Source organism: Falco biarmicus, chromosome 11 (genome assembly GCF_023638135.1).
Source record: "Falco biarmicus isolate bFalBia1 chromosome 11, bFalBia1.pri, whole genome shotgun sequence".
NCBI classification, from domain to species: Eukaryota; Metazoa; Chordata; class Aves; order Falconiformes; family Falconidae; genus Falco; species Falco biarmicus.
Window position 1 is genome coordinate 28691592 of NC_079298.1, and position 27700 is coordinate 28719291.

A 27700-nucleotide genomic window follows, 5' to 3' on the forward strand; every position below is an offset into this window, starting at 1 on the left:
TTCAAAACCCATACAACAATCTTTGCAATACTTTGTGAATTAAATTACCCTTTCAGAGAGAATTTCTGCCTGGGCGTGGTTTATACCTTTCCAGACAGCGCTTTCAAGAGAGCTAGTGAGCTCTTCCCTGTGTACTGCAGCGCTGGTGTGAGTAAGTGGCAAACTTCTGGTGAGGCACTGAGAGGATGGGGGCATAAGAGCTTCTTGAAATGTGATACTTGATACTCCTCTTCCAGTGAGTCTCTTAGGACCTTGAGGACCAGTTCCTGATTCTTGCTGGATTATCTTTCCAGTGTCACAAAGATTTTCTGACTTCCAGTTCAGTCTGAGACCAGTGCTGTCACAGTTGTGATTTGAAGAGAAATGGACGTTGCTGTCTTCCCAGCTCAGTTTTCAAGGAACTATTTTTTTTTTTTCCCCCCAAAGCACGGGAAGGTATTTGCATCCTTTGTCCTTCTAAATATTTTTAGTGCCTAAACTAAGTGTGAGATCTCCTCTCGGGAGCTTTAGCATCTAGTACTCCAGCTGTGCATCAGCAGTCTTTCCTGCTGGAGAGCTGTTAAGAGGCCATGAAAACTTTCTCTTTTATGGGAAGTCTGCTCTGCCAAAGCTGAAGACCTCAGATTGACCTGGCTGTATTCATCTGCAGAATCGGGGCAGCTGGAATTCAGGTTTATGCAAAGCCTGTAGTTTCCGTAGGGTCAGCTTTTGGAAGTGCCTGTTGCTGCTTGCCAGGGTGACTGGTTTCCTATCTGCTCAAGCTAATGCTCTACTTCTTCAGTGTGGTGTTGTACTCATTTTATGTGCTGTCTGCCTTACCTTTATAAATGAGGCTTTATTTTCTTTTTTAACATAAAGACCTCTAGGAGATGGGGCTGGCTGTTTCTCGTCAATGAAATCTGGTACAGTTACTTCAGGGACCTTGAAGCAGTGCATCCTGTGTCTGCCTAAAGAGAAGCTCCCAGAGTTCCTGTCCAGTTCCTGCTGGTCTGAAAATGGGAGCAATTAAAGCAGCAAACATGTCTGTCTTTATGGCTTTTCTGAGGGGAAATATGCAGGAAGTGACTTAGTTTCATAGTGGGCAAAAAGTGCTAAGAGTTGAAGGCTGTTCCCCTTTTCTACTTCTAGTTTTCAATTTTGAAATACCACATGGATGAGCTGTTTACTTTGTACAAGGTCACTTCAGAACCTGAGTCGGCATTTTGTTGATTTCCCAGGCTCTGCAAATATCAAGGTCAGGTTAGGCTTTTATTAGTTTCTTGGAGTAATTTGTGTTTCCTTTCTTGCTGTGTTATATATGTATGTTTCTATATTTCCTTTAAAATACTGTACAGTTAGTGTATTTGCACTTGCCTGCACTAGTTCACCCGATACTGAAGATGTTGCTTTTAGAAATGTAACTGAAACATTAAGAGCAAAAGAAGAGAAATACCTACAGAAACTTGCAGCTAAATGGATTAACAGTTAGCTGAAGGGATTGTGGCATTCAGAAACACTAAGGTTATGAAGACCTATATGACACTGTGCAATTCATAATGGAGTTTGCACTTGGAAGTTGAACTTCATTTTTGTGAATGAGAGACTTGATTCTTCCTAAAATTAATGAACAGAAAACAAGCTTACCAATACATGGCTACAAGTGAATATACCTGGTTTGATTACAATTAAGTCAAAGCAGCATCCTTAAGTAAATTGTTTCAGAGATCTTTTGTCTCATTTGACTTAAGTCAACCTGTCAGAGAGAAGCCTTGTGTAGGATATTCATTGAGAAGTTTTAGAATTAAATCCTCGTTTATGTCCAATACTGAAAGAGATTCTCTGCTGTGAAAAAAACATTCAGGAAGCTCCTGGGACAGATGCTACACTAAAGACCTAGGTTGCTAACAATAGAAACATCAAATCTTTTCTTTGCAGCGCTTCCCCAAACTATGAATCTACTTCTATCACTTTCAGAAGGAATTGAAGTCTCTACTGAGGGCAAATCAGCGCTTTCCAGAAAATGAGAGCTTGTGGCCATCCTGCAGTCCCACTAAGAATTAAGTGATGCTACTGCTTTGGGGGAGGACAGTCTTGAAAGCCATTTACAAATGTGTGATGCTACTTTCTGGGGAAAAAACCCCAACAAAACAAACAACATAAAAGCCCAAACAAACAACAACAGAAAAAAAAAAACCCTTCCAGAAACCTGTGTTGAAGAACTATAATGTTGATCATTAATCCCATGTTGTTAACACCTAAAGATTTAAAACCACCATATAAGCAACTGTAGGGTATCTAAAAGAGCCTAAACCCCTCCAAACCATCCCACCTAAACCCGCCCCTTGTTTCTCTCCTTTTGAAGACTTTGGGCTACAGAATGCATTTCCAAGCCACTCGAGCTGCACTTCAGCAGGAAGGGCTCAAGCATTTTTGGGCAATTCACCACTGCCAGCTAAGAAATGCAGGGGCCTTGGACGTTAGTCTGGGATTTGCAGTATTTCAAAGCAGTTCCAAGATCTTTCACAAATTATTACATTGCCTTAAGGATGATAAGACTGAGTGCTTATTAGTGTAATTAGACTGATATGCTCTGCTTGCCTTATGTTCCTTCTGATTCGCATATTTTTGCGCAGAAGTTGAGTCTGGTTTTCAATTATAACTTCAATAATGACCAAGTTTTTTTCATTAAAATACTGAGTAGTAAAATGCAATAGTTAATTGCTCGTTTGTACCCCTCATACTGGGTTGAATTTCCTTTGTTTTTAAAAGAAACTGCATTAAGATAGATCTCTTTGATTTGTATTCATAAATAAACACAAATATGAGATCTGGTAGCAGCAAAAGGAGCATTAGAAATCTGAGAAGCTAAGATCAAATTTAAGGACCTCAAACATGGTATGTTCTTTAAATGCAGTTGAATTGCTCAAAGTTTAAACTCTGCTTTTTTGTCTGTCTTGGGGAAACACTGATACACCTTTCAAAAGTTTGTTTAGGACTGTGGAAATATGGAATAACCCAGGGCATTGGGTTGCTGAAAGGACCTATGTGATGTCACTTGATACTGTCCTTTTTAGAAGTGGAGAATAAATGATATGGAAAAAAATTAAAAAATCGTAAGTGTTGATATTGCTAGTGACACATGAAAAGTCCCAAACAAACCCAGAGAGTTTATCTAAGGAGCAGTTTGTCCCTCTTTGCTTAAAAAAAAAAAATCGCCAAACAAACCATGCGCACATGCAGACGCCCTCCCCCAATCCACCAGAAACCTCCACAAAACTTTACATTTCAGGAGTTCTATTTAGCCAGTCACAAGACAAGTGATTTGGAGAGAGGATTAACAATCCGGAGTGGTGTGGCAACCTCAGCGCTGAAAACTCTTGGCACTCTAGTGATACTGAGTTTGAATAGGCTGTGGTTAAAAGGAGGGTATAAATGCTGCAAGAGCTTCTGCAAAATGATCGTGCTGTGGATGAGTGTGTGTCAGGGTGCGTGTTCTTTGGTCTGGGTTGGGCCCCCTCCAAGAAAAGGAGCAAAATCACTTTATTATGAGTAAATAATGTCTTGATTTTTTTTTTTTTTGGAAGGAAATCAATTGTGTTGACTTGTGAGATATGTGTGGCTACTAGGAACCAGTCTGAGATTACTGACTCTCCAGTTTGGTTACTGATAAGCTAATACTGAAAGCTAACGATCAAATAACTTCTGTTATGACAAATGCACAGGTTTGTTTTACCATAATGTAGAAAGCTGTGTTTTGCAGATAACAATATGAAGTGTTAGATTTTCCCCTAACTGTTTAACTAAGTAAACTGGGAAGTGGTGATTAATTCTGAAAGCTTTATTATTATTACTATTACTACTGTTAAAATTTCATGGTTTTCCGAGTGATACTATCCTTGTTTTGAAGTAGCTGCACTGGAGGAAGGAACACATGCACAGAACAAAGTCAGTTGTGCAACTTTTTAAATAATAATAATTATTCTATTTCTTTGCCACTAAGGAAAAAAAAAAGTAGAGTTCACAGGACCAAAGGCTAAGATTTATTTAAGTACTTTGAAAACAAAAGGAATCATGATTTGCATATAGTAGATGAAGATGATTAAGACTGAACACTTTTACATTCCTGCCAACAAAAAATGTTTCAGTTCTGTGTATTGGAGGAGGTTTTATGTGTGTACTTGCATCATAATTTCTGGGTCATTAATAAACAAGGTGACTGTTAAGCAACATCTAGTAAGTATTTTTAAACTGGCAAACCTGAATAAACTGGAGCCCAGGCAAATTGGCAGTGCTGTGGTCAGCTCTTGAATTTCTTATTCTTGGAAAACTGGGGGAATTCCAGGCAAATATAAGTCTGCAGTTGATACAGTAGCTGGAGACGACAAACAGGAGGATCTTGGTAGTAGCAATGCTGTTACTTAAGAGTCTTGTCCCAAATAATGGAAAGCTGCTGCAAGCTAGTGAGGGAGGTGGTGCTGTGAGCTGGAGGGGGAAAGAAAAAAAAGTTCACATCAAACAAATCTGATCTTACTCTTTGATAAAGAGTGGTCTTTTGGTGCTACGTACATCATATCAACATTTTAGGAAGGGTGGTAAAAGCACGTTATAAGGAAGTAAAAAAAAAAAAAAAAAAAGCAAGCTTTCAGTGTTGAGAGGGTTTGGTTCTTAACGTAACAGAAAAAGGGGAGAAATAGATGATCAAGAAAGATTGTGGGCTGTGACCAGTACACTGTGGTTGCATATGTGCACTCATATGCCAGCCTGGGAAGAAAATAGCTGGTGCTTAGCCCTTACGTTTTATCTGTTCAAGAAACTCAAAATAAGAATGGATGACTTGAAATTTAAGCTAAACAATTTCAGCTTAAAAGTAAACCATGCAGCTTTAATTGGGAAGATGAGTAAGTGTTGAAACAAAATATTGATGCAAGTGGTAAGTTCTCCAGATCTTGATGTCAAAGCAAGATAGATTTGGATAAATAAATACATCTGTAAGTGTGAATTGCAGAGCTTTTATAGATGTGACTCAAGGAATACTGAATTTCACAAACTGATTTCATACTTGGTCATTCTTTTCCTTAAAACTCCCTGAAACTGTACATTTGTTTTCTTCCCTCCAATATCTCCAGTCATTAAAGCATTTTAGTAGAGTGTTTATTTTGTCTCTAACAAAACCAAACATTTACATCAACAAAAAAAACCCAGCAACCAAGAAAACCCCAGCTATTTGTGGTTATCTGCAAGTACCTGGGGAAAGAAAAATGGGTATTTTAGGTAAAAGAACCTCAAGAATTCTGTTCTTCCTCATCAGGTAACCTCTGTTGCATAATTATATAGGAAAGAATTAAGTTCTCCTGATGAGTTACTTTGCTGCTGGCCTGTTGACACTGCTTTGGCCAAGATTTTCTTGTGAGGCCTTCTCTCTTCTTAGTCCCTCTGGCTGCACTGCAGGCAGGCCTTCGTTCTTTCTGCTGCTCACATCCTCACAGGTGTATCTTCATATACTGCAGGCTGCCTGCTGGCTCTCACATTGTGCATTTTTTAAAGTTATCTGCAGTTCAGCGCCTGCTTTTGGGATCGTTTAGGGATGCTAGTTCTCTTTGCCTAACTTGTTGAGAGCGTTTTTGGAAGTTCTCGGGCTCAAATGTCGTAGAAGTAAGTGGCAATCAATTTGGACTACACTACAGTGTTTCCCTTGCTTATGTTGTCTGTGGAAGAATCTTCTTGTGTCTGAACATCTGAACTTTTATTAAACTTGTTTGTTTCTGTGTATCAGGCCAGTTTTGCACTGAAGATGTTGATGAATGTCAGCTCCAGCCCAATGCTTGTCAGAATGGAGGTACCTGCACCAACCACAATGGAGGCTATGCCTGTGTCTGTGTCAATGGTTGGAGTGGGGATGACTGCAGTAAGAACATTGATGATTGCTTCACTGCCTCCTGTGCTAACGGATCTACTTGCATTGATCGAGTGGCTTCTTTTTCATGCATTTGTCCAGAAGGAAAGGCAGGTAAGGACAGAAAACTTGCATATATCTGGCACTTCATAGAAGATACTTCCTGTATGGTATGTGTTGCTTAAAGTGGTGTGTTTATTCTGCACACTTCGTGACCAAACCAGGAAGAACAAAAGGAAACATGCTGTCCATAAGCAAAGACCTTTTTAACCTCTAGTTCAGGACAAAGAAGTATTTGTATTGGGCTGGAAGACAAACTTACTACAGTTTAGATTGTAAGGAAAGCAGATCTTTTCCTAGCCCTTGGCAGAACCTGTATTTGCTTGAGAAGTTATTCATGAGGGTGACTTGCTCTGTGCCACTTACAATAATTGTACTTAAAAGTCTAGAAGGCAAATTTAGATATTTTGGCGTGAGTGAGGATGCCCTTACTGGTATATTTGTTTTTGTAGGGTAGGTAAAAATATAATTTCCTAACTACTACCCAGAAATAAAAGTGAACAGTATATCTGAAGTAAGAAAGTGAGCTTCATGTGCACCTGTATTTTCAGCTGTCAGAAAACTCATCATGCTGGTTAGAGAGAAGAGTTAGTTAACTGCTCCAAGGAGGAGATTTTCGTAATGATAAGCCATTTTATGGCTCCAGAAGTGCTGCAGACACCTCTGAAGTCACAGAATATATGTTTAAGTATAATGTTTTATAAGTGTGTGGTGAAATCCCTGTGGTAGTCTATAAGTTGAAGCGTATAAGATATTGCTTAAGCTTCTGGCTGTGCGAGTCTCTGAAGTATCAAGACAGAGGATTTGATAGTGTAACATAGAGTCTGACTGCTATATCTTACTTTTTTGAATACACTCTCAAATGTTTCTCTAGGTCTTCTGTGCCACTTGGATGATGCATGTGTTAGCAATCCATGCCAGAAGGGTGCTCTGTGTGATACCAATCCTGTGAATGGACACTATATTTGCACCTGTCCTCAAGGCCATAAGGGAGCAGACTGCACTGAGGATGTGGACGAGTGTGCAATGGGTGAGTTTGTTTGCTAATTGTGAGTTCTGGGTCATTTGCTTTATGCACTAACAGAGGGGCAAGAATACACATTATGTCATAGCTTCTCAGCGTCAGTGTGACTCCTTCCCTACTCTCCCCCTTCCATTGCAGTGTCTTTAGATGGGCTTTAAATCTTGTGTGAGACTTGGGGCAAAGGGCTGAGTCAGAAGAGTTGTCCATGTTAGAGCTGTTAGCCTCTGGAATATGAAAAGCAGTGAGATGCTTAACCATTCTTCATTGTGCAAGAGGGCTTTAGCATTGTGTGAGGAGTGCAGGCAAACAGATGCCATAATTAAGCTGACCCTTGGAACTGCAGTGTACAATGAAAGTACTGCAGTGTGTGTGGGAGTTGTTGCAGCTCCTGCCTTGGTGGAAATATATCAAGGTTGTTTGACAGCCAGAATATGGCTGGATCTTTTGAGTGCCTTCCAAGACTGGTGACCATGTGGGGTTTTAAAGCTGTAGTTCTCTGATATCATGCTGTTGTGTTGTTTTGGGGATTGGAGACTCACAGACCTGATTATAGTTTTGTGAGTGCTAGTTCATGCTTCTAGAGTGTGATGCGTGAGGATAATACCCAGCCAGCACTCATGGGAAGTAATGGACAGAAAGAAGCATTTCTTAGAAATTTTGTTCCTCGGTCTGCCTTGGACAAGAGTGCAGCTCTTTTCTGAAAAGGAAAAAAACATGAAGGACTAGTTTGGTTGTTTTGTGGCTGTGGTGGCATCTTGTCAGCCTCAGGAGTGAAGTAAATGTAAAAGATGATCTAGAGATAAGGCCTGGAAAGCATCATTAATCCTCTAGTCCCTGCTAGTTGTACTCTCCTCTTAAGAACTGTCATTAGTATTACAGACCAGAGTTGCTCCTTTGGTCCATTGGTAATAATGGCAGTCTTTCTTTTTGCCTCTAACAGGCAAGTGACTGCCACATGTTTTCTTCAATCTCAGTAGCCTTTCCCTGGAAGGATGGACAGTCGTTCCCCAGTATTAGTTTCTAGAAAGGAATGGCCACTGGAAAAGACCGTGACTAATAAGGAATGCTGTGGCTTTCCTGCTCCAAGGAGGGGTTTTGACACACACACACGTTTTTATTTTTCTTGCAGCAAACAGCAATCCGTGTGAACATGCTGGGAAATGCGTAAACACAGAAGGCTCTTTCCACTGCGAGTGTTTAAAGGGCTACACAGGACCTCGCTGCGAAATGGACATCAATGAATGCCACTCAAATCCATGCCAAAACGATGCCACCTGCCTGGATAAAATTGGAGGATTCACATGTCTCTGTATGCCAGGTGAGGGGAGTTTCTGACCGAGACGGGGCTTCCAGCAAAGGAAAAACTCAGAAAGCAGAGCACAGGGAGAGTTGCCAGCTGTGCTGAGGTGGAACACAAAATTGCAAAGGGGTGAGGCTAAATGAAAGGGTGAGAGCGATCCTGCTCTGGCGGCACCAGCCAGGAGGACTTGGCATCTGTGTGTGGGAGGGAGAAGGCAATTAGAGGACTGAGAAAGAAACTGGTCTCTATGTCAGCAAAGGAAGTTGGCATTCAGAGCTGAACTGTATGTGAACATTTGTTACTATACCTCTTAAAGTGCATGTGTAGAAACTTAGGTTTCTGAAAGCAAAGCAAGTGCAAACTTTAAGAGTGACTGTGGTTTGAGATACGTATATGATGATTCTGCGTAACAGAGTTTGGGTTTTTTCTCTGCTTGAAACACTCCACACGATGCAAGCTCCCTTTGACCTGGGGAAATAACTGTAAACAAAGTTACTTTATTGAAATCATCTCCCTTATGAGGAAAGTCTGAGGGAGCTGGGGATGTTTAGCCTGGAGAAGAGAAGGCTGAGAGGGGATCTTATCAATTTCTACAAATACGTTAAGAGTGAGTGCCAAGAGCAGGGGACCAGGCTCTGTTCACTGCTGCCCAGCGACAGGACAAGGGGCCAGGGGCAACGGGCACAAGCTGCAACACAGGTGGTTCCATCTGAATAAGAGGAAGAACTTCTTCACCTTGAGGGTGACGGAGCCCTGGCACTGGCTGCCCAGACAGGCCATGGGGTCTCCTTCTCTGGAGGCACTCAAACCTGCCTGGATGTGACTCCATGCAGCCTTGCTGGAGAAGACCCTGCTTTAGTGGGGGTTGGCCAGGGGTCCTCAAACTACGGTCCACGGACTGGATACGGCCCCCAGGGTCCTCAATCCGGCCCCCGGTATTTACAGAAACCGCCCGCCCACCCCTCCCCCGCTAGGGGTTGGGGGGGGAAACCAAGCAGCTGCAGATGACTGCCTGCCACTTCATCCGCGCGCCGGCCCCCTGGTTAAAAAGTTTGAGGACCCCTGGACTAGATGGTCTCCAGAGGTGCCTTCCAACCCTGACCATCCTGTGGTTCTGTGAAATCGTGCTTGTGAAGCTTACATGTCCAGCATACCAATGACCTCTGTAGCCTATTTCACTTTCTAATAGAAAGTGGTAAAAAAAGAAAAGTGTGCAAGTAGCTGGTTGCACACCCTTACGAAGTACAATGAAAGAATTGTGACCCCTGCAGGTGATCAGCTGGTACCAGGAAAGCTGGAATGAGTTTTTAATTGATACCTAATCTGTTTTGAAAGGTGGAACTCTACTCCCAAGTATTTCACCCTTCTTAGTGTTTTTCTTTTACTCTGACATTGGCTAAAAAGCCTTAAGCTAAAAATATCTGTGTGTTTGTTTCTTCACCTTTTACCGTATATTGGCGCACATACAAATATATTGGTATCTTTCAAAGTGTTAAAACATAACCCTTCTCACCAACTGGATGAAAACATTAGATGGGAATTGAGCACAGACTTCTCCTGTTACTGCTGATGAAGTGAGCATGTTCAGCAACGGTGAAAAATATACATTCAGCGTCCCTTTTTAACCTCTGGTATATATTCTTACCTTGTAGGTTCTGTCCAAGCTGCAAACTTGCAGTGAAACCAGGCTTAGACTTTCAGCGCTGATGTAAGAGGAGTTAGACTTTCAAGGGCACTTTCTTAAGGCCTTCATTCACCTTTTTTTTTTTTTTTTTTTTTTTTTTTGGTAAACAGGTTTTAAAGGTATACACTGTGAAGAAGATATTGATGAGTGTCTAAGTAATCCCTGTGTGAACAATGGAGAGTGTCTTGATAAAGTCAACCGCTTTCTCTGTGTCTGTCCTCCTGGTAAGTACATATTTCTGGAAGCTTTTCCTGCTTTACCTTAGGAAGAATTGCATAACCAGTGAGAGATTGCAGGTGGTATGTTTCTTGTGAGTTTCTGTTGTCTTGGTGCAGCATCTGCTTGAATGAGTGAGTTGCAATCACTGATAAATAAGAATAGACATGTATTGGTTGCAATAATAGTGTGCCTGTAACTGCCCAAGTGTTGAGAAACATACAGTTGGGTGTCTCAAAGAGTAGCTGGCAGCATGAATTTCTCTTATTGTGAATATCATAATGAGATAATAGATGTGTAATCCCAAATATGTTTTAAATATCAGAGCCTCTGCATGCTTTTTGTCTTTTTCTGAAGTTTTTAGGCAGAAGCCATTTTTGCATCAGTATAGTTGATGTTGCTTGCACCATGAGGGAGGTGGATTGGGTCTTCACTTTAGAAAAGGATGAATGCTGAGCAGAGGATTCAATGTTAGCTGTAGGGTAAATACCACTTGTTTTCCTGATGGCTTATAAAAAGTTTTGGGTTCTGAATATATTTGACAGAAGCCTGCTCTTCATCCCTTGTTAATGATGTTCTGGCTTCTCCTGCCAAGAAACATTCCTGAAATTTTTTGGTTTTTCGCTTGAGGTGCCTAAGGCTCCGCATCATCTTGATATAACCTGTTGATAGTTTGTTAACTATTTCAAGAAGTATATTGAAAGATACAGTGCTGTATTGTACCACATTCCACACTGGTGTAGTAATTCTAGTCTAAAGGTTCTAGTGATGTATGCATTGTTGTTCCATTTTAAGTTACTTGCTTTGATTACTTGAAAGTTTTTATTGGTGGCCTCTCAGTTTTATAGACAGGCCTGCTGTCCAGTGGTTGACACCACTTGTGCTCTGTCTGCTTTATTTCTGATTGACTTGGCCATCTCAGTTTTCAAGCAGAGGCTCCTTTGACCTAGAGGCTAGAAACTATGTTTTGGCTGGTGGTTTGGATGAGGAACCAATCCACCCAAGGTGTGGTGTGTGTGCACAATGATGCAATTGAGTTTAGATTTACTGGGCTTATACTTGGGTGGTTTTAAAGATTTGCTAATAATTCCTGGCGGTGCAGCTGTTTAGATTAACTTCCTCAAATTACTTCTGGATTTTCATCTTTTTTCTACCTTTCAGGATTCAGTGGTGCTGTGTGCCAGATTGATATAGACGACTGCTCCAGCACACCGTGTCTTAACGGAGCCAAATGTATTGACCATCCCAATGGTTATGAGTGCCAGTGTGCCACAGGTTAGTCTGGTGTTCAGAGCCCCTGGAGATTGTGTGTAACCTAAATACGTAAAGGGGTGGCCAAAGAAGTGTCAGCATTCTTTCTTTCTTTCTCTGAAATACTGCTTGTTTGTTGCGAAGCTTTGTCTACTCCTTTGCAGCAGAGAATAGTATTTAAGTAAAGAAAGCCTTTCACTTCTGACAGCAGTAAGTTCACAGTTGATAGGCGTTCTGGCCTCCCTCTTTCAGCCCCGTCTCTTGCTTCCCAGAAGGTGACAGCTTCTTCTGTATTGACTGTGGAATCCATGAGTGAAAAAACAGCAGTGTGAAGCCTTTTATCTGTGGCTTACCTTTCTTTCTTCCAAGTCGGATTATGTAGTACACGGTTGAAGAACAAGAGATGGACAGAGCAGTGCTATTTCTTTTGCATCAGGCTATTTTATGTCAAAAGTAGAGATTGAAATGCAGTAAAAATTGCGTCCATTGGAAGAAATACCACACAGCAGCTGCCTGCCAGAATGTAGTTAAAATGACTTGTCAAGCATCATACAGAAATTTTGACAGAGCTGTGGATGGAACCGAGGTGGTTTTTTTTTGAATGCATTAAATTCATTTACTGCTTGGTTAATTACACATCCAAAAGCATCAGGCTTATTTATGGGATTTTCTTATCTTCAGACCTCTAGGAGTGCTGTAGATATATTTTTATCTTAATTTTTCCATCTGGTTAAATAAGAGGGTTCAGAGCTGTTACAGTCTAATTATCAGCAAGGAACAACTTTTGGTTGCTTTCAGTTAATGGTGCCTGATGCTTGTGATGCAGATTCAGTTGTCGAATGCATTGGCTTTAGCTCTTCCATTAGAGAAAAAGCTGAAAAATTCCTGGAGCCACCTTTGTCCTGGATAAGTGCTCTTAGATTGGCTAGGCTGATGTGCAATTTTTCTCATTTTGGATCATTCTAGTAATCAAATTGTTAAGGCACATTTGACTTCACTAATATATTCTGCACTGTACAGAATAGAGCAGAGATTAGCCTAAAAATTCTTCTCCAGTCTTTTCACACACCCCCTCTCCCCCTTCCCCAACGTGCCTGAAGAAACAATGAATTTGTTGAAAGTAGGGGAATGCAGTAGTTCTGATCAGGAAAGGAATAGTTATTGTTAGAATTCTCCTTTTGGTGTTACCGCATGTGACAGAATAAGCTGGCACTTGCAAAAAGAAGAAAAAGCTCAAAGCCTCTCCAAACTTGGAAACTTATCTTTGAAAGTCTTTTTTCAGGTTGGTGTGTAGTCTGGTTGCTTTCATTCGTTGAGAGTGCCGAGTTTGTCAGGCCTGGGAGGGTTTGGGCTGTGTAGCGGAGGACAGTGTGGAGAGCTGCACCTTGATGAGCACGTTCTGCCTTTGCGCACTGAGCTGCTGGAACCGCCTCAGTACAGAAAGCCTGGGTGTCCCAGATGGGGAGGGAAGACTGCTGCTTCCATGAAGGCACAGTGACTTACGGAGCGTTTTCAAGGAACAGGCCGAAAGCAACCAAATGTTTGTTACTGAAGCGGCAAGTCTTGGTAAAATCCTTAGTTAGTACTTTGGCTGAAAATGAAAGAGGGACCCTGTCCTAGGGTTTTTTTCCATCCTGTCTGAGATATTCTTATGTTCTATATTCAGGTGGGTTTTTTTCTAGTCTAACTCTTGTCTGCAAAGAGGGAAATTATATCTCAGTAAGGTGTGTTCAGTTAAGAGATTGAGAAATACATCTGATCTTTAAGTGGTTCAGTTGAGCTACAATAGGAGGCAAGGTAATAATTTTTTGAACGAATGTATGCTAAGTATTATATTTAATATTGACAGCCTTCTGTAAGACTGAAATGTGGAATTCATCATTGGGGCAGGTCAGTTTACTGGAAAATGATGTTTGAGTATGTTCTTCCTCTATTAATCTCATATTATGAGTGTATGTGTTCCCTGAATGGTAATCGCCAGCTGCCGAAGTGATTGAAAACTGCAAAATGTTTGGCCAATTGCTGTACAGATAGCTCTATTTACTGCTTGCTTTTTGTCTTTTCTTTCCCTTCTGGCATTATTCCACTTCTCCTTCCCAGTGGTAGATCATGGCTTTTCTTTTCTTGAGTTGTCTTAGGTCTTCCCTCTTTTATTTGCCTCTGTTCTCTTTTTTTTTTGTTGTTGTTTTTGTTTTGTTTTGCCACTGTTCGTCCTCTTATCGGTTTGTTTTTCCTCCTTCCCTAACATCTTTTTATATCCATCTCTCTAACTAGCTTCCCTTCCCTCTCCCCACCTGCTTCCACACCCATTCATCCATGCATACGTTCGCAGAACTTGGAAATTTTAGCCGTCACCTGGTATGTTTGACCACAGAAATAACCACAAACCTGTATGAAAAATGGGGAGCCTGTTATCCACTTAAAATACTCAGGTGAGAATCGCTCTTCAGCTGTTGAAATTCCCTGCAGCTTGGTTTGTATCATTCTCCAATTGGTGTCTGAAATTTGAAGTTCTACCTTCCTAATCTTCAGCTGCTGGAAGGCAGTGTGAGCTGTTGCTCCAAAACCTTGTCTCTGAAAACCGTTTATTTTAAATTGTCCCTGCTTCATTTAGCTCTGCTCCATCACGGAAAACAGGGCTCTTGCGGGAGTTGTTTGCTGCTCTTAGCTTCCTGAACCATTGTTTTAGCCCTTCTGGTGAATAGGTTCTGTCCTTCTCTGTTGCTCAGGATGTTTCCCAGCTGAAGCAGAATGAAACAGGCCAGATTGCCGCTTGTTTCATTGCTCCTAACCAAAGAGGTTGCATGCAGTCTTTCATAAATTTGCAGTTGGTGCTTGATTTGAGTTACTGAAAGGTTTCCCAGTGAAAGGGGCAAGAAAGTTTTTAATAAGTGGAGCTGCAGGGGCTTTGCCGTGAGCCGAGGGAGTTCCCTTGGGAAGGTTTCTGCAGCATCTTTGCAGTAATTCCTCAGTCTAAAAAAGTCAACCCTCCTGGTATTGTGTAGAGGAAATAATGACAGGGGAGTGCCTTCAGATAGTTTATACTGATGCACGTAAATATTTCTCATGGAGATTTACATGTTTCCTCTCATTGCTACTGTTCTGAGTAAACTGAAGGTAACCACTTCCAATGCCAGGATTCTCCATGCAAGATGTTGTTCTGTAATGCTGTGAACAGTGGAGGAGTGTTGTTTTCCAGGGCTGGAAAATGGGCAGCAATTGAGATGCCCTGTTACCCTCTGTGCTGTCTGCCACTTTGCCGATTCTTAATATGATTCTTCCTATATTTGCATTATATTCACTGCAGCATCATACCAGTTGCCTTCTTAATTACTCCAATTCATCATTTTTCCTTAGGTTTTACTGGCCTTCTGTGTGAGGAGAATATCAACAACTGTGATCCGGATCCTTGCCACCATGGGGAATGTCAAGATGGAATTGATTCATACACATGTATATGCAATCCTGGCTACATGGGTGCCATATGCAGCGAGCAGATAGATGAATGCCACAGCAATCCCTGCCTCCATCAGGGGCGCTGCATTGATTTGGTGAATGGCTACCAGTGCAACTGTTTGCTGGGCACTTCAGGTACATAAACCACAAGTGGAAGGATTGGATTCTAGCAGAATTCAAGCATTTAATTATTTCTTACATGTGCTCTGATTTGCATACAGAGATAAGCTTATGGTATGAGTGTATCATTTTTATATTACTTTTTCTTGCCGAATTTTGATGTGTTTGTGTGGATTACCTAACCCTCACTGCTACTGCATCTGGCCTTGGAACAATTTACCTCCTCTTTACTTCTAAATTCAAGCAAAAAATAGGTATGGTATTCAAAATGGTTTACTCTTTTGTTTAAACATGTAGTACAAGTTCAGGGTCATAGTCGGCACCCAGTAACTCAGGTGACATTCCTTGGTGTCGCAGTGCTTCTGCACCATCCCCTGTTTGAGGCGTCCCAGTGCACGTGTAACTTTGAAGCAGGTGGGATTCTTAATTTGGCTATTTCTGGGAAACAGTTTTCTTGTCGTCTTTGTAAGATTTGGACCCTTATTCCTCTATCTTTTTTTTCCAGGAGTGAACTGTGAAAATAACTTTGATGACTGTGCAAGTAACCCATGCATTCATGGGGACTGTATTGATGGCATTAATCGCTACAATTGTGCTTGCAAACCTGGATTTACAGGTAAAGTCAGCTACCAATTAGCTTTGAGTTGCTTTGAATATAGTTATCCAGGTAACTTAAGGAAGCTGTTCTTTGCATACTGACTGCAAGGGATTCGGTTAGTATCTCGGTAGATTCTTCTAATCTTTGAATCTCAGCATCTTACATTACAGCAAGTTTTACAGAGCAGAAAAATGGCCTAACCTGCGCTGTGAAATACCATTCTTGTTAGGTAATTATATCCAATTCATGGTTCTTGGGTTTATAACAAATAAACCCATGTGACTTTGGTTTATTATTTACAGCTTCTTTTCAGGGCCAGAGAGGTTGTGGACGATATGGCAAGGTGTTTGATTAGACAATACCTTGGGCTTTGACCATGAACAGTATTTCTTTCTGTGAAAGCAAAGCATTAACTCAGTGTTGTAATCAGCTGCTCTCCACTCTGAAGTCTCCAACTGAACCACCTGCTTTTTTCAGTACTTCTCTTTCACGGCGTGGTCTGTTCTGTTTCCCTTGAAATTACAAAAACTTACCTAATACAGTAAAAGTAAGGCTGAAAAAAGAAGCTTTTAGACACTTTTGAATCCATGCTTAGAACATCAGGACTATTTCTGATGACTAAAGCACATCTCAACACTGTTTATAAGGGACTTAATACGTTCTGAGCCATGTAAGGTAATGTGCTCATAAAATGATTGTTGTAAGGCGGTTGGTACTGTTTATAAGAGTTTTCTCATCACATTTGTTACTGTTTATTATTGAATGATTCTAATCAGAATTGATCTGAAATGCATTAGAAATAGCACTAAAAGGTTCCAAGTGCTTTTCTCGTGGCATCTTTCTAGACTTTTGATGCTCCTTTCATCCTTTGGCTCTGGCATGGTCATACCTTCTAGCCTTCAGGACGGGAAGAAGATGACCTTGATCACTCTTGCCTTTCAGGCTTCTTTGTCGCTGGCCTACCATATTTGTTATCCCACTGGACAGATTCTCTACCGTTAACACTATTAAAATAATTCAGTAATATGATGAATTGTCATATTCCAGGATCTAAAGAGCTGGCTTTCATGGAATCTCATTACTTTGTCCTTCCCTTGTGTTAAAAATGCTTTCAGTGTACTGCAAAATTCACTTCATTTAGCTTTCCAACCTCACAAGATCTTACAGTTGCTACTTCAAGGATCTTGCAGTTGTAATTAGAGGCAGGCAAAACAGGAAATGGTGTTTTTTAAAGTCCCTTTTGCGCAATAAACCACAAGAACTATATTTACTGCAGACAGTATGGCAGTGTTGGTTGTTCAAAGGATAGGTGCTTTCAAAGCAGAGAGCAGGACTATGACAAGTGGAGCTCAAGGGGTTTGTTCCAAGCATGACACAGCTGAGTGATTTTTGCCTCCCTAATCAGTATTAACCAGTGTTTTTTAGTGGAATTCTGTTGAGATTCTTGAATGGTTTGTAAATACTTGTTGAGTGGTTTCTAGGCACAGAAAAGTGCTGCATCTTTCAAAAATGCTTCTCTTGACTTCTGTTAAAGCACAGAGGCATGCAAGCTCTGTCCCACTGCATTGGCTTTTCTGAGTTGTGTCTCAGGGCATGTTCTCACAGACACACAAAGCAGATGCTCTTATAAGAAATACTACTTAATAAGTATTGGATTTTTTTCTAGGCCCACGTTGTAACGTGGACATTGATGAATGCACATCTAACCCCTGTCATAATGGTGGAACATGTCTAAATGAAGTCAACGGCTTTCGGTGTGTATGTCCTGAAGGTTACCATCATCCTCACTGTCAGTCACAGGCAGATGGTTGTCTTAGTAATCCCTGTGTACATGGCAACTGCACACATATCACTAGTGGGTAAGTACTTCTTGTCACGTTAAACTTGCCTGCTACCTTCTATACTTTTTTTTCTTGCTTTGCCTGGAGTTCCAACTTGGCTTGAGGTTTCTGGTTTTTCTTTTAATTTCTCAGATTAGGATCCAGACCTATCTGCTGCCCATGACATAATCACAGTAAGGGGTAGATATTTAGTCACTAGCTGCAGTCTGCTGTTTCAACATAGGGTTTTCTGTCCTGCATTGTATTCTTTGCTAGCTTTGCATGGGTGTGTAGTGCAGGGTGGACTGCCATCGTCTAAAGGCAGGGTTTGGCAGCTCAAGTGAGTAGAGTGAATGCAATTGAAATAAAGAAGTGGTTCCAAATTGAACCTTTGGGGAGCAGCAGCTACTGTTCCATCAAACTCTAAAATGTTGAGCATGGAGACTGTCTTTGTTGGCTAGTGCTGTTCTTGCTACCCAAATACTATGTATTAAGGAACAGGCAGACAACTTTTGACACTAGGAGATAAAGCAATATTTGACTTAAACACTTTGTCCAGCTTTAGTCACATTGTTGGATGCCTGAGAGAAAACAGGAAAGCCCGTTCTGGCTCTTTTGATGGCAGTGGTTGCTTCTGAATCTTTCCATCCAGGAAGACCAAATGCTGATTTTGGGAGGCCTGAATCAGACCTCCTTTTGGTATTAAGTGCAGGGCCTGTGGAGTCAACAGGTTTGGGGAGGTAGGGCTTGTGTTTGTGGAACTTCTCAACTGTGCATCGAATAACAGTGCCTCCCAGATGTGTGCTGTGCCCTGGAACGTGCTGTCGGCACTTGGGCAAGGAAGTGATTTACCGCTGTGGATAGCTCTGTGGGGCAGGATTCAGCACTTTCCCTGGAGCTGGCAGGAAGGCTGCCTTTCTTGCTAATTCAGCCTCTGCGTAAGCTTGGAAAACAAATGTTTTGGTTCATCTTGCCTGTCATGTCACCTGCAGTCATATTTGTGCCCGTGTACACGTTTTGCTCTGTGCCAGATAAAATAAGTCTTGCTTGCATGAGAGAGAGGGAGACCAGTGTGTGTGGTGTGGCCTGAGTCTGGGGTGATTCACCAAGTCCTTGGTTCTACGTCATATGGGTGGAGTGCTGCTCCACTTCAGATTTTGAAACACGATGGAGAAGATTGCTCCTGCTCCCAGCCAGCTGTTTTCATTTGTAACCACTGCTTTGTATTAAATCAGTCTAGTTATCTTTGGAACCTATTGTTCCTCTGCACTTCTTTTAATCTTTTTTTTTTTTTTTTTTTTCCCCCTGTCTTTGTTTAAATGTGTTGAGGTGGTCTTATCAAAGCAGAAACATATTGCTGGTTGACTGAGCACTTTGTGAAAACTGTAAGGGAGGGAAGTGTGGTTTTAAGAGAGGGTTTATTTTCAGTGTTTTCAAAACTATACAGCTGGGGTAGGCAATCTAAATGTAACTTAGGGCTCTCTTAAAGAAAGGTCTACTGCCTTCCTCTTCAAAACTAATCTGCAGGAGAAATTGGTAGATGATTTGTTTTGGAATGCTCTAAAGTTACTGCTGGTTTTGCCTTTAAAGGTACAAGTGTGTCTGCGACCCAGGCTGGATAGGAGATTACTGTTCAACAGAAGGGAATGAATGCAAATCGAACCCATGCCAGAACGGAGGAACTTGTGAGGATCTGTTGAATGGATATAGATGTTCCTGTAGGAAAGGATTCAAAGGTGAAAATTCAGGCAGAAGTTTCTATTCTCTTTTTTCCTTTCCACTTCATTGCACCCTTAGTGCCATTTTAATCATTTCATTAAACTTCCTGGAAATAGGAATCAAAAGGGGAAATGCCATGTTTGTATGAAGTTAAATTGCAGTCAGTTAATGTAGACATGATACAGCAGCAGAATATTTAATAAGACCATATCTAATCTTGTTTGGACTCATTAAGAAAACTCCTGATGACAGCTCATCTTAATTTTCTTTGTAAGAAAGTTAGACTGAGATTATATAAAGGCAGTGGGAATTGAAGGGGCATTAAATTTGGAATTACCATGGCTGCTGTCTGCTTGCGCCCACTGAGCCGATGAGGAGTGCTTCAGTCTCCTTTTCCTTCCATTGAGATTTTTCAAATACAGAAATACTGTCCACTGCTGTGTAGGATGATCATGCAAGTTACAATCTACAATGTCTTTATTCGTTCTTCCAAGAAGCACCAAGCTCTTAGCGGCATACTCTCCTTTTTCCCTTTCTGCTTTCTAGGAGTGAACTGCCAGGTAGTGGTTGCTCCTTGTTCCCCTGATCCTTGTGAGAACTCGGGAATCTGCCAAGAATCTCCTGACTCCGAAGGCTACACCTGCCAGTGTGCCCCTGGCTGGGAAGGTAACGGGGATGGGGAACACTGTACTTTCAACACTGAGCAAAATTGGCATTGAGCCTTTTGACCATTGCCTTATGAGGAGTCTAACGCTTGGACTCTCCATGTTTCAGGGGAGAGGTGTACAGTGGATATTGATGAATGTCTCTCCAAGCCCTGCAAAAATCATGCTCTGTGCCATAATATTCAAGGCAGTTACCTGTGTGAATGTCGGCCAGGCTTCACTGGAGGAGACTGTGACAGTAACATTGATGACTGCCTTTCAAGTGAGTATCGGCAGATTGTTCTCTGGGTTCCAGTTTTTCCTAGAAATAATTTTGCTGTGCTATTGGTGACTGCTGTTGACAGATGCTGAAGGTTCTTTTATAATCACTTATCAAAAAGAAAAAAAACCCCACCAAACCTCAGCTTTGAAAGACTTGCATGTTTGAGGCAGTCAAAACCCATTACATTCAGCTGCTAGAAACAGACCAGTGTCCTGATAGCAGGAGTTGTTCCCAGATTCTTAACTTGAAAAGGTCCTAGAGTTTACATACTTCAATAAGGAGCACTGTTAAATGAAGAATTATATTTGCCTGAAATTTTAATACACCAAGTTAAAGTAACACTGCAGGGCTTACCTGTATTTCAACTTGATTGAGGTGTGGTGGGAATCTGGAGTATAGCAGTCTTTCCTGAACTGTTTCTGTCTGACATCAATGTTCTGGAAAGAGTGGGTCCTGTTGCTGTTTGAGTTAATCCATATTTGAAAGCAAATTAAGCAGCAGTAAGGCCTCTGTTCCAGAATAGGTATCAGTTGCAGGATAGCCCGTACACCGATGAGTACTGAAACAGTTTAAATTACAAGAAAGCAATGTTAACCTCATGCCCCTGACACTGTTGTTTACAAGGCAAACCAAGTATATAGTAGCTGCTTTTTCTTGCTGGGCACATTCTGTATCATCATCAGATAAAAATTTGAGTCTCATGTGTTTTAAAAGTTCATGTGTTACTATTTCAACAGTGCTTTAGCAAACCTTGAGGGAGATCATGGTGTTGTAATTTTTTAATTGGCTGGCTCTTAAAGAAAAACAAAACAAAAAGCTCCCCAAAATCCCCCAAACCAAACCTCTGGATTTTTTTAGAAAAGCATAAAAACAAACCAAAGTCTTAAATTACTTTAGGTAAGAATTTAGAGAATTGTGCTTGCATTTAAAAATATTTAAATTTGTGACTGCTGTAGAGAAGGATCCAAACAAGTCTATTAGCAAAAGTTAAGCGTGGGAGACTCCGAAGCAGCACTGCTGAAAGAACTTCTAAGGCATTTGGCTCAGCCTGAGCTTTTGATTGCCTCTTTCTGAGCAAACAGGTACAGTGCAAAAAATGTCACAGTGCATTGACCCAAAGCTTTGCTTACTGAAGCCAACAAAATTATTGCTTGTCTTGTTAGGTTTTACGTGGGTGTCTGAAGATAAAAATGTTTTTAAAGTGTTCGTTTTTCTCTCTTGAACAGCTGGGAAATCTCTCTCTCTTCCTAAGTGTTCTGAGAGCTGTGAGATTCATCCTATGTTGTCTGTTAGGCAGCACACCCATGAGGTTGAAGAAGAATTTCAAATTACTGCTACAGCTGATTTCATTTAGCATAACAAAAACCTTCCATGGCTTGAGCTAAATGTCTTTAATCTATGAAGCAAACAAACCCTCCAACAACAAGAACTTATTGAAAAGTTGATAACTCGAGTCTCCTTTTTCTGTCAGTAAATGTGTGGCACAGAAAATTAATGTGCAGCTTTTGGCTTCAGTCATGAATGGCTGAATGCCATAGAGACAACATTTTTTAGCTGCCAGGGGTCTCACTTTGAATTGTGCTTTTTCTCTGCAGTAGTCAAATGACCTCTAAATGGATGCAGGTGTGTCTCTTATAACCCAGATTTTTATCATGTGAGCATATTTCTCAGTCATTAAATGAGCTTTAATTACCTTTCACATCTGTTTTCTTCATTTACCAGTGAACAAAATGATCTTGTACTGAACTGTGAATTTTTGGTGGAGTCTATCTGCATTTTCAAGTTTGTATTTTAGTAGTACCTTAAGTTAGTTACAGATTAAAAAAAACCTGCTCTGTAACCTTTTTTTCACCCCCCTTCCTGTCTCCCCTTTCCCTCCCCCCTCCCAATTTCCCTCTCTGCCTTCATATATGTAGGCTTTTGGTCTAGGGAATGCAGAGTAGAAAAGATGTCTGGCTTCAGAGGCAGTATCTGACAGGGGAATGTGGGTCTTCAGTCCGAAAGTGGAAGGAGTAAAGCAGGAAGAAACTACTGAATGGCAAAGACCTTTCAGGCAGATTGGTACTTGTGGAAATAGAAGGAATACACTAACAGGGGATGCCTTAGACCAAAAAATGGTGATATGCAAGTAGCAAGACCATGGTAGGGATAAAGAAAATTTCAAGAAATGCAGAGGTGAGGAGAATCCAAGGTGGTGTATGAATTTATGAGCTTTTCTGCCAGCCTTTCCCCAGTCAGTCTTTGATACTGGGAAAAATGCCAAATGCCCAGTAATGATAAGTGCTCATATATACACTATTATACCCATACATGTTTTATTTGACTGGACTACTTTCATGCTTAAAATTAAGCACCGAAGTTCTCTAGTGTGTTGAGCAGTGTCTGGAAAAGAGAGAATGGGCCAAGTTCTTTTATGAGTAAGATTTGGTAAGGAAGAAGAAACCTTGCTGTGCTGTTTGTATTGTGTTTTATCAGTAGGCATTTGTCAAAAAAGCGGAGTCTGAATTTTAAACCAAGAGGCTTTGGGTCTGGTTTTGTTGGTTTTGGTTGAACACGTCCCAGCAGAGAAACCTTTAAGCCCTGAAGCTTGGTCTTGATCCACACCTTCTTGTGAATTCATTATTGATAGTGCTTTGCAATTACCTCTTCCATAAAGTGCCTCAGAAAAACTCATCAGTAGTCTGTCACACTCTGGGCTGTGTGATACTTTTTTCCTAAATAAAAGCTACTACTCTAGGCCTGGCCTTTGTTACCCATTTTAACACTTGGTGTAATACTTCTGTCTCAGATCCCTGCCAAAATGGAGCTTCATGTGTGGATGGGATTAACTCCTTCTCATGCATCTGCCTGCCTGGATTTCACGGAGATAAATGTCAAACAGATACCAATGAATGTCTGAGCGAGCCGTGCAGGAACGGAGGCACGTGCACCCACTACGTCAACAGTTACACGTGCAAGTGCCAGCCTGGGTTTGAGGGAACCAACTGTGAGAACAACATCGATGAATGCACTGAGAGGTGAGAGAGCTTCACTGTGCTGCCGTGCTAAGGTGTCACAGGATGTGTGCTCGTGGCTTGAAGTCAGTGCTACTCAGAAGCAGTTTCTAATGATGAGGATCTGTTTTCCTGACTTTTGTCACCGAGACATGCAAAGAAAACTTGCTTACCTTGTGCAGGATACCAGCTGGAAGGCAGCTGCCTCTCAAAGTTGGTCTTCAGTTTGCATGACTAGTTAGAAGCTTAGTTCCATTATAGGAGGAATATGACAGCGTTTAACAAATGTTAAGACAGTAACAGGTGCTAGCTTATTAAAAGAGAAATGATTTATATTTTTTTAAGACCATTATCATATAAGGGAGGGGAAATAATTGATCAGTTATGAACAGTTACTGTGCTGAGAAATACAAAAGCCGCAAAAATGGAATCAATGGCCAGCTCTTAGGCAGGAAAAATAAATTAGCCCTGAGCTGAGTTATTGACAGCAAATAACATGAAGAAGCTTACCAGGAGGAACAATAAACCCACAAATTCTGTACTGGAAAGGTTTAATCATCAGAGATCTTTTAACACTCACAAATTGGATGCGGTTTAGCAGAGTTGAGATAAAACCTAGAGTCATTCTAAGGGGAAAGTGTGTAACTGAGTTAAAATGCTCAACAGCTGGTCCTTATATTAATGGGTTCACTTGGTAGTTTTAAAAGCTCTTTGAGTGTTAACCCTGTGTATCCATCATCTGCCTGCGTATTTATTTTAAGCTTTGCTAGGATTGATGTAAGCAACCTCAGATTCTCAGATTTCTAATAAAGCTTGAAGTGGTTAAAAAAAATATTAAAAAATAGTCTGTTCTAGTCTAGTTACTAGAAACAAATAAGGTGCCTAAATGCAAAGCGCTTGGTATTCTCATACGTTTTCTGCACACAAAGAAAAGATCATTCTTTTCTTTTATAAAACAGCATTTGTGGGGGAGGAAGTACTTTAACATCTTTCACTTAAGAACAGGATTGCGTCACTGATGAGGGTGTGTTTAATCTACACACCAGTTGTTTAATCAAGTGAAGTATGTTGGGTGTTTTAGCAGAACCTGGTTCTTCCTTGAGGTTCATCCTGGTTTTGTTTTCATTATCGGCCAGGACAGAAACCAGTCTTGCAGGTATGAATGAAGGATGTAGCAATTTTCAACACTCTGCCAAGCTAAACCAGTCACACCCTCTCAACCAAAATTTACTGAGCTATGCTTAAGAGTGCCATGATAGTTGGCTAATTTGAATTTGGTTCAAATAATTCTTCCGTGTCTTGTGTGAGAAGCCGCCTATGAGAGAGTGCCATCTTCTTTTGGAGATGGGTACCTGATTTCAGTGAAACATGCCAAGTGATTGGTAGTTCCTCTTATTTTCCTTGTTTTGCCATGAATGTAAAAGAGCAGGTTTTGCTCTGTGTAGAACAGAATTCATCCCACAAGGCAGAGGAGCATCTCTGACAAATAGGTTGATGTTGACATCTCTACTGTAATCACAGTCAGGATCTTTGACAGTGCGCAGAACAGATAACAAGTATGAATACATTTTGCGTGCTTTATCAAGCTGATTGTGTCTGATCTAGGGTTATTTTCAGAGGAGCAGGAGTTTCCTGGCAGACATTTTTTCAGAAGGAAAAAGGAGTCAGTTTTGCAGGAGGCATCACTTCTGACTTTCCCAGTCACTTCTCCACTGCCACCTAATCTGGCAGAATTTCTTATGATCAGAAGATTGGGGGAGAGGGGTAATTCCTTTGATCTGAATTCTGTCAGGGCATGTATGAGTAGTTTTACAAATCAAGGAGTTAAGATTCTCATGAGAAGAGGAGGAAGGGATTTAGCAATACCAATACTTTCACATAATTTCAATGAAGAACATGCTTGTGTTTTGCATGTTACACAGACTTTTTCCTTGAGAAAATATACCTGTGACTCCTTTGAAGCTTTAAAGAAAAGGCAAATTGTTTTGTTTCTCGTAATTAGTAATACAATTGTAATCTGTAATAAAATTTGTATAAAATTTATCAGTTTGAGCAAGCCACACGCCTACCTGGTACAGTACTGTTTGTGGTCACATTGAGGCTGGGAAAATTTCATTAATTAAGTTACCTTCATCACTAATAACTCATTGGAACCCTGCTTTACTTTCTTCTCCTGCCAAGGTAAAAGACAGTGAGCTGGAGTCCCCTGGAATTGCTGTTACCTGGTGTGTGCTTCATTAGCAGCAGCTTACCAGTGGTCAGAAGATCCTGTAACCTGGTTTTCTCTCTCGTGTCAGTGAAGTTTGCGTGCTGTTTGGCTATGAGTTAACTGCATTTTGTTTCAGTTTACCTTTGTTCTCACTCTCTTGCAGCTCCTGTTTCAATGGAGGTACTTGTGTAGATGGGATCAATTCCTTCACTTGCCAGTGTCCGGTGGGGTTTACAGGACCCTTCTGCCTCGTGGAAATTAATGAGTGCGATTCACATCCTTGCTTGAACAAAGGCTCCTGCGTGGACAGCCTGGGCACATACCGATGTATATGTCCTTTGGGTTATACTGGGAAGAACTGTCAGGTGGGTGACGTTTCCTTGCCCATTTTGCACAGGGGACTGTTGTTTGAACCATCCGACAGCACAAGTGACTGGGTTGGATGTGAGGTACCAAATGTGGCAGAGCTCTTGTTCCTTCCGTTCTGTTACAAGGTGGTTGGCCTGTTAGCCCTGAGAAAAATAAGTCCGGGGCCTCTGTCTGACAGAGCAGGTGCCCCGGCTCAAAACTCTGGAAATCAAAAGTGTCACTTTGTGAGGAGGAGGAAAAACACTTGGTTATTTATGAGGACAGGTGTCACTGGAACTTTCTAGATTAGTTTTCTTCTTAAACGAAAAACAGCTGTTAGCTTTGGAAATGGCTGCATTTCATTTGAAGCATAAAATTGTCCTGACTGAAGGCTGAGTCCTGTATTAAAAAAGAAAAACCAGACAAACCCAAAGAAAGAGCAGAGTATCAGTCTGATTAGCAGGCCCTTGATTTAACTGGCTTATTTTTTTTTACGGGGAGGTGTTGTTATTCTGAGTTGATTGTAGATTTTTTTTTCCATAAGAAGCCAGAAAATGTTTTAGCGCAGTGACTGACGTGATTGTCCTGTTCACAACCTCAATAAAACCCTCTAGTTTGCAGTTCAGGTCAATTAGTTTTTCACAGTTGAGCATAGGAGCTGCAAACCCATACTGTAAATGACCAACTAGTACCTATTAAAAACTTCAAACTTAGCATATCGCAGTGGAAACAGAATACTGATTTAATTTTTCTGATTGGAGGGGTTTTTTTCTTTTTCTTCTACGCTTACCAAAACAGCAAGGGGGATTTGGGACTGTTTCTAGCTTGGAACAGTAAACGTTGTATTGGCTTCCTCTATAAGCAGTCTGCATGCTGCCATAAAAAAACCCCCACAAAACCAAACCAAAACAAAAAACCCTCAAACCTGTGAATTTATTAAACTACTGGAAGACACTACAGTTTGGTAAGAATTTTGCAACTGTCTTTTCATGCCAGTGTGTCTTTGTAAGGCAGTGGGTGTTAGAAGCAGCATTTTAGTGGCAGTGGGGGAGGTGCTTTTCAGAAGCATGTTGTGAGATATTCAATTGCCAGGTCTGCTTCTAGGTATTGCTAATGGAGGAAGTGAGTGTAAAGGAATGAAGTGATACAAAAAAGCAACCCCTCTGCTACCCTAATTATACATTCTGGGCACACCACTTAAACCTCATCGGGAGAATTAGCATTGAGAGTGATCGTAAAGTACTGTGAAGTTCGCTAGTTCCTCTTCTGTTATGTTTGCTTTGTTTTTACTTGAGAAAAGGATTAATGTTCCTGTCCCCAAATTAAATGTGGATTCTCAGAAAGTCTGCTTTAGGTTTGGAGAAGCCTGATCATAATGTATTACTCATTTTACGCAAGGAATCATAACTTTCTAAATTTATAAGTACTATTCAAAGCTGTATTGGAGAGATTTCTAGATTACAGCTACACTGTAGCTCTTGTCTTGGTGGTAAACTGGCTTGACCTAATTAGCAAAGCTAAATAAGCAGCACAAAATCAGACAATGATTCATAAGTTATAGAATTTGCATGTAAAACAGTCAGCTACTCATTACAAATGCAGAAGCAAGAGGCTTGGTGTTTTTCTTCACGCTCAACTACATGTGATAAAACTTAATTCCAAGTTTCTTTTTGGTTGCCTGTGAAAGCACAGATTTTTCTACTTTAATCTTTATGAGGAGACAGTTTGCATCTGAAAAGCAGAACTTTCTGCAATTGAAATCGCATTTTACAGCCAAAATTCAGTACTACTCTCTTTAAAAACCTCATCCTTCCCTCAAGTCAGCTTGAAATCAATCAAATAGCTGTATTACTTTGAAGACTTAAGTGTTCAAAGACGAAATGATGGTTAGTCGCTGGTTTATATTAGGTCAGACAGTTATTTTGGGTCCTCACTCCACTTTCATGTGATGATTTACTGAGTTTTAGTCTCTTTGTTTGGAAACTTTTTTTATATAAGGACTCAAGAAAAGCAGTATACTTTGGCCGCTCTTCAGTTCATAAAAAGAGTTGTGGGTTTTCAGTTGAAACTCAGAAGACAGGAAAACTCAGAGAGACCATACTA

General features: G+C 40.9%; 1 protein-coding gene across 1 annotated transcript in view; it reads left to right on the forward strand.

The window, feature by feature from the left end:
- NOTCH2 (notch receptor 2) overlaps positions 1–27700 on the forward strand; it is an 87722-nt gene that overhangs the window by 37151 nt on the left and 22871 nt on the right. The window contains exons 6-18 of the mRNA XM_056355718.1: positions 5753–5986; positions 6807–6962; positions 8086–8274; positions 10051–10164; positions 11318–11431; positions 14765–14998; positions 15489–15599; positions 17248–17440; positions 18992–19137; positions 19667–19786; positions 19895–20047; positions 22836–23064; positions 25413–25614. Of these exons, the coding sequence (XP_056211693.1) occupies positions 5753–5986; positions 6807–6962; positions 8086–8274; positions 10051–10164; positions 11318–11431; positions 14765–14998; positions 15489–15599; positions 17248–17440; positions 18992–19137; positions 19667–19786; positions 19895–20047; positions 22836–23064; positions 25413–25614 (2195 nt within the window). The remainder of the gene's footprint in view (positions 1–5752; positions 5987–6806; positions 6963–8085; positions 8275–10050; positions 10165–11317; positions 11432–14764; positions 14999–15488; positions 15600–17247; positions 17441–18991; positions 19138–19666; positions 19787–19894; positions 20048–22835; positions 23065–25412; positions 25615–27700) is intronic.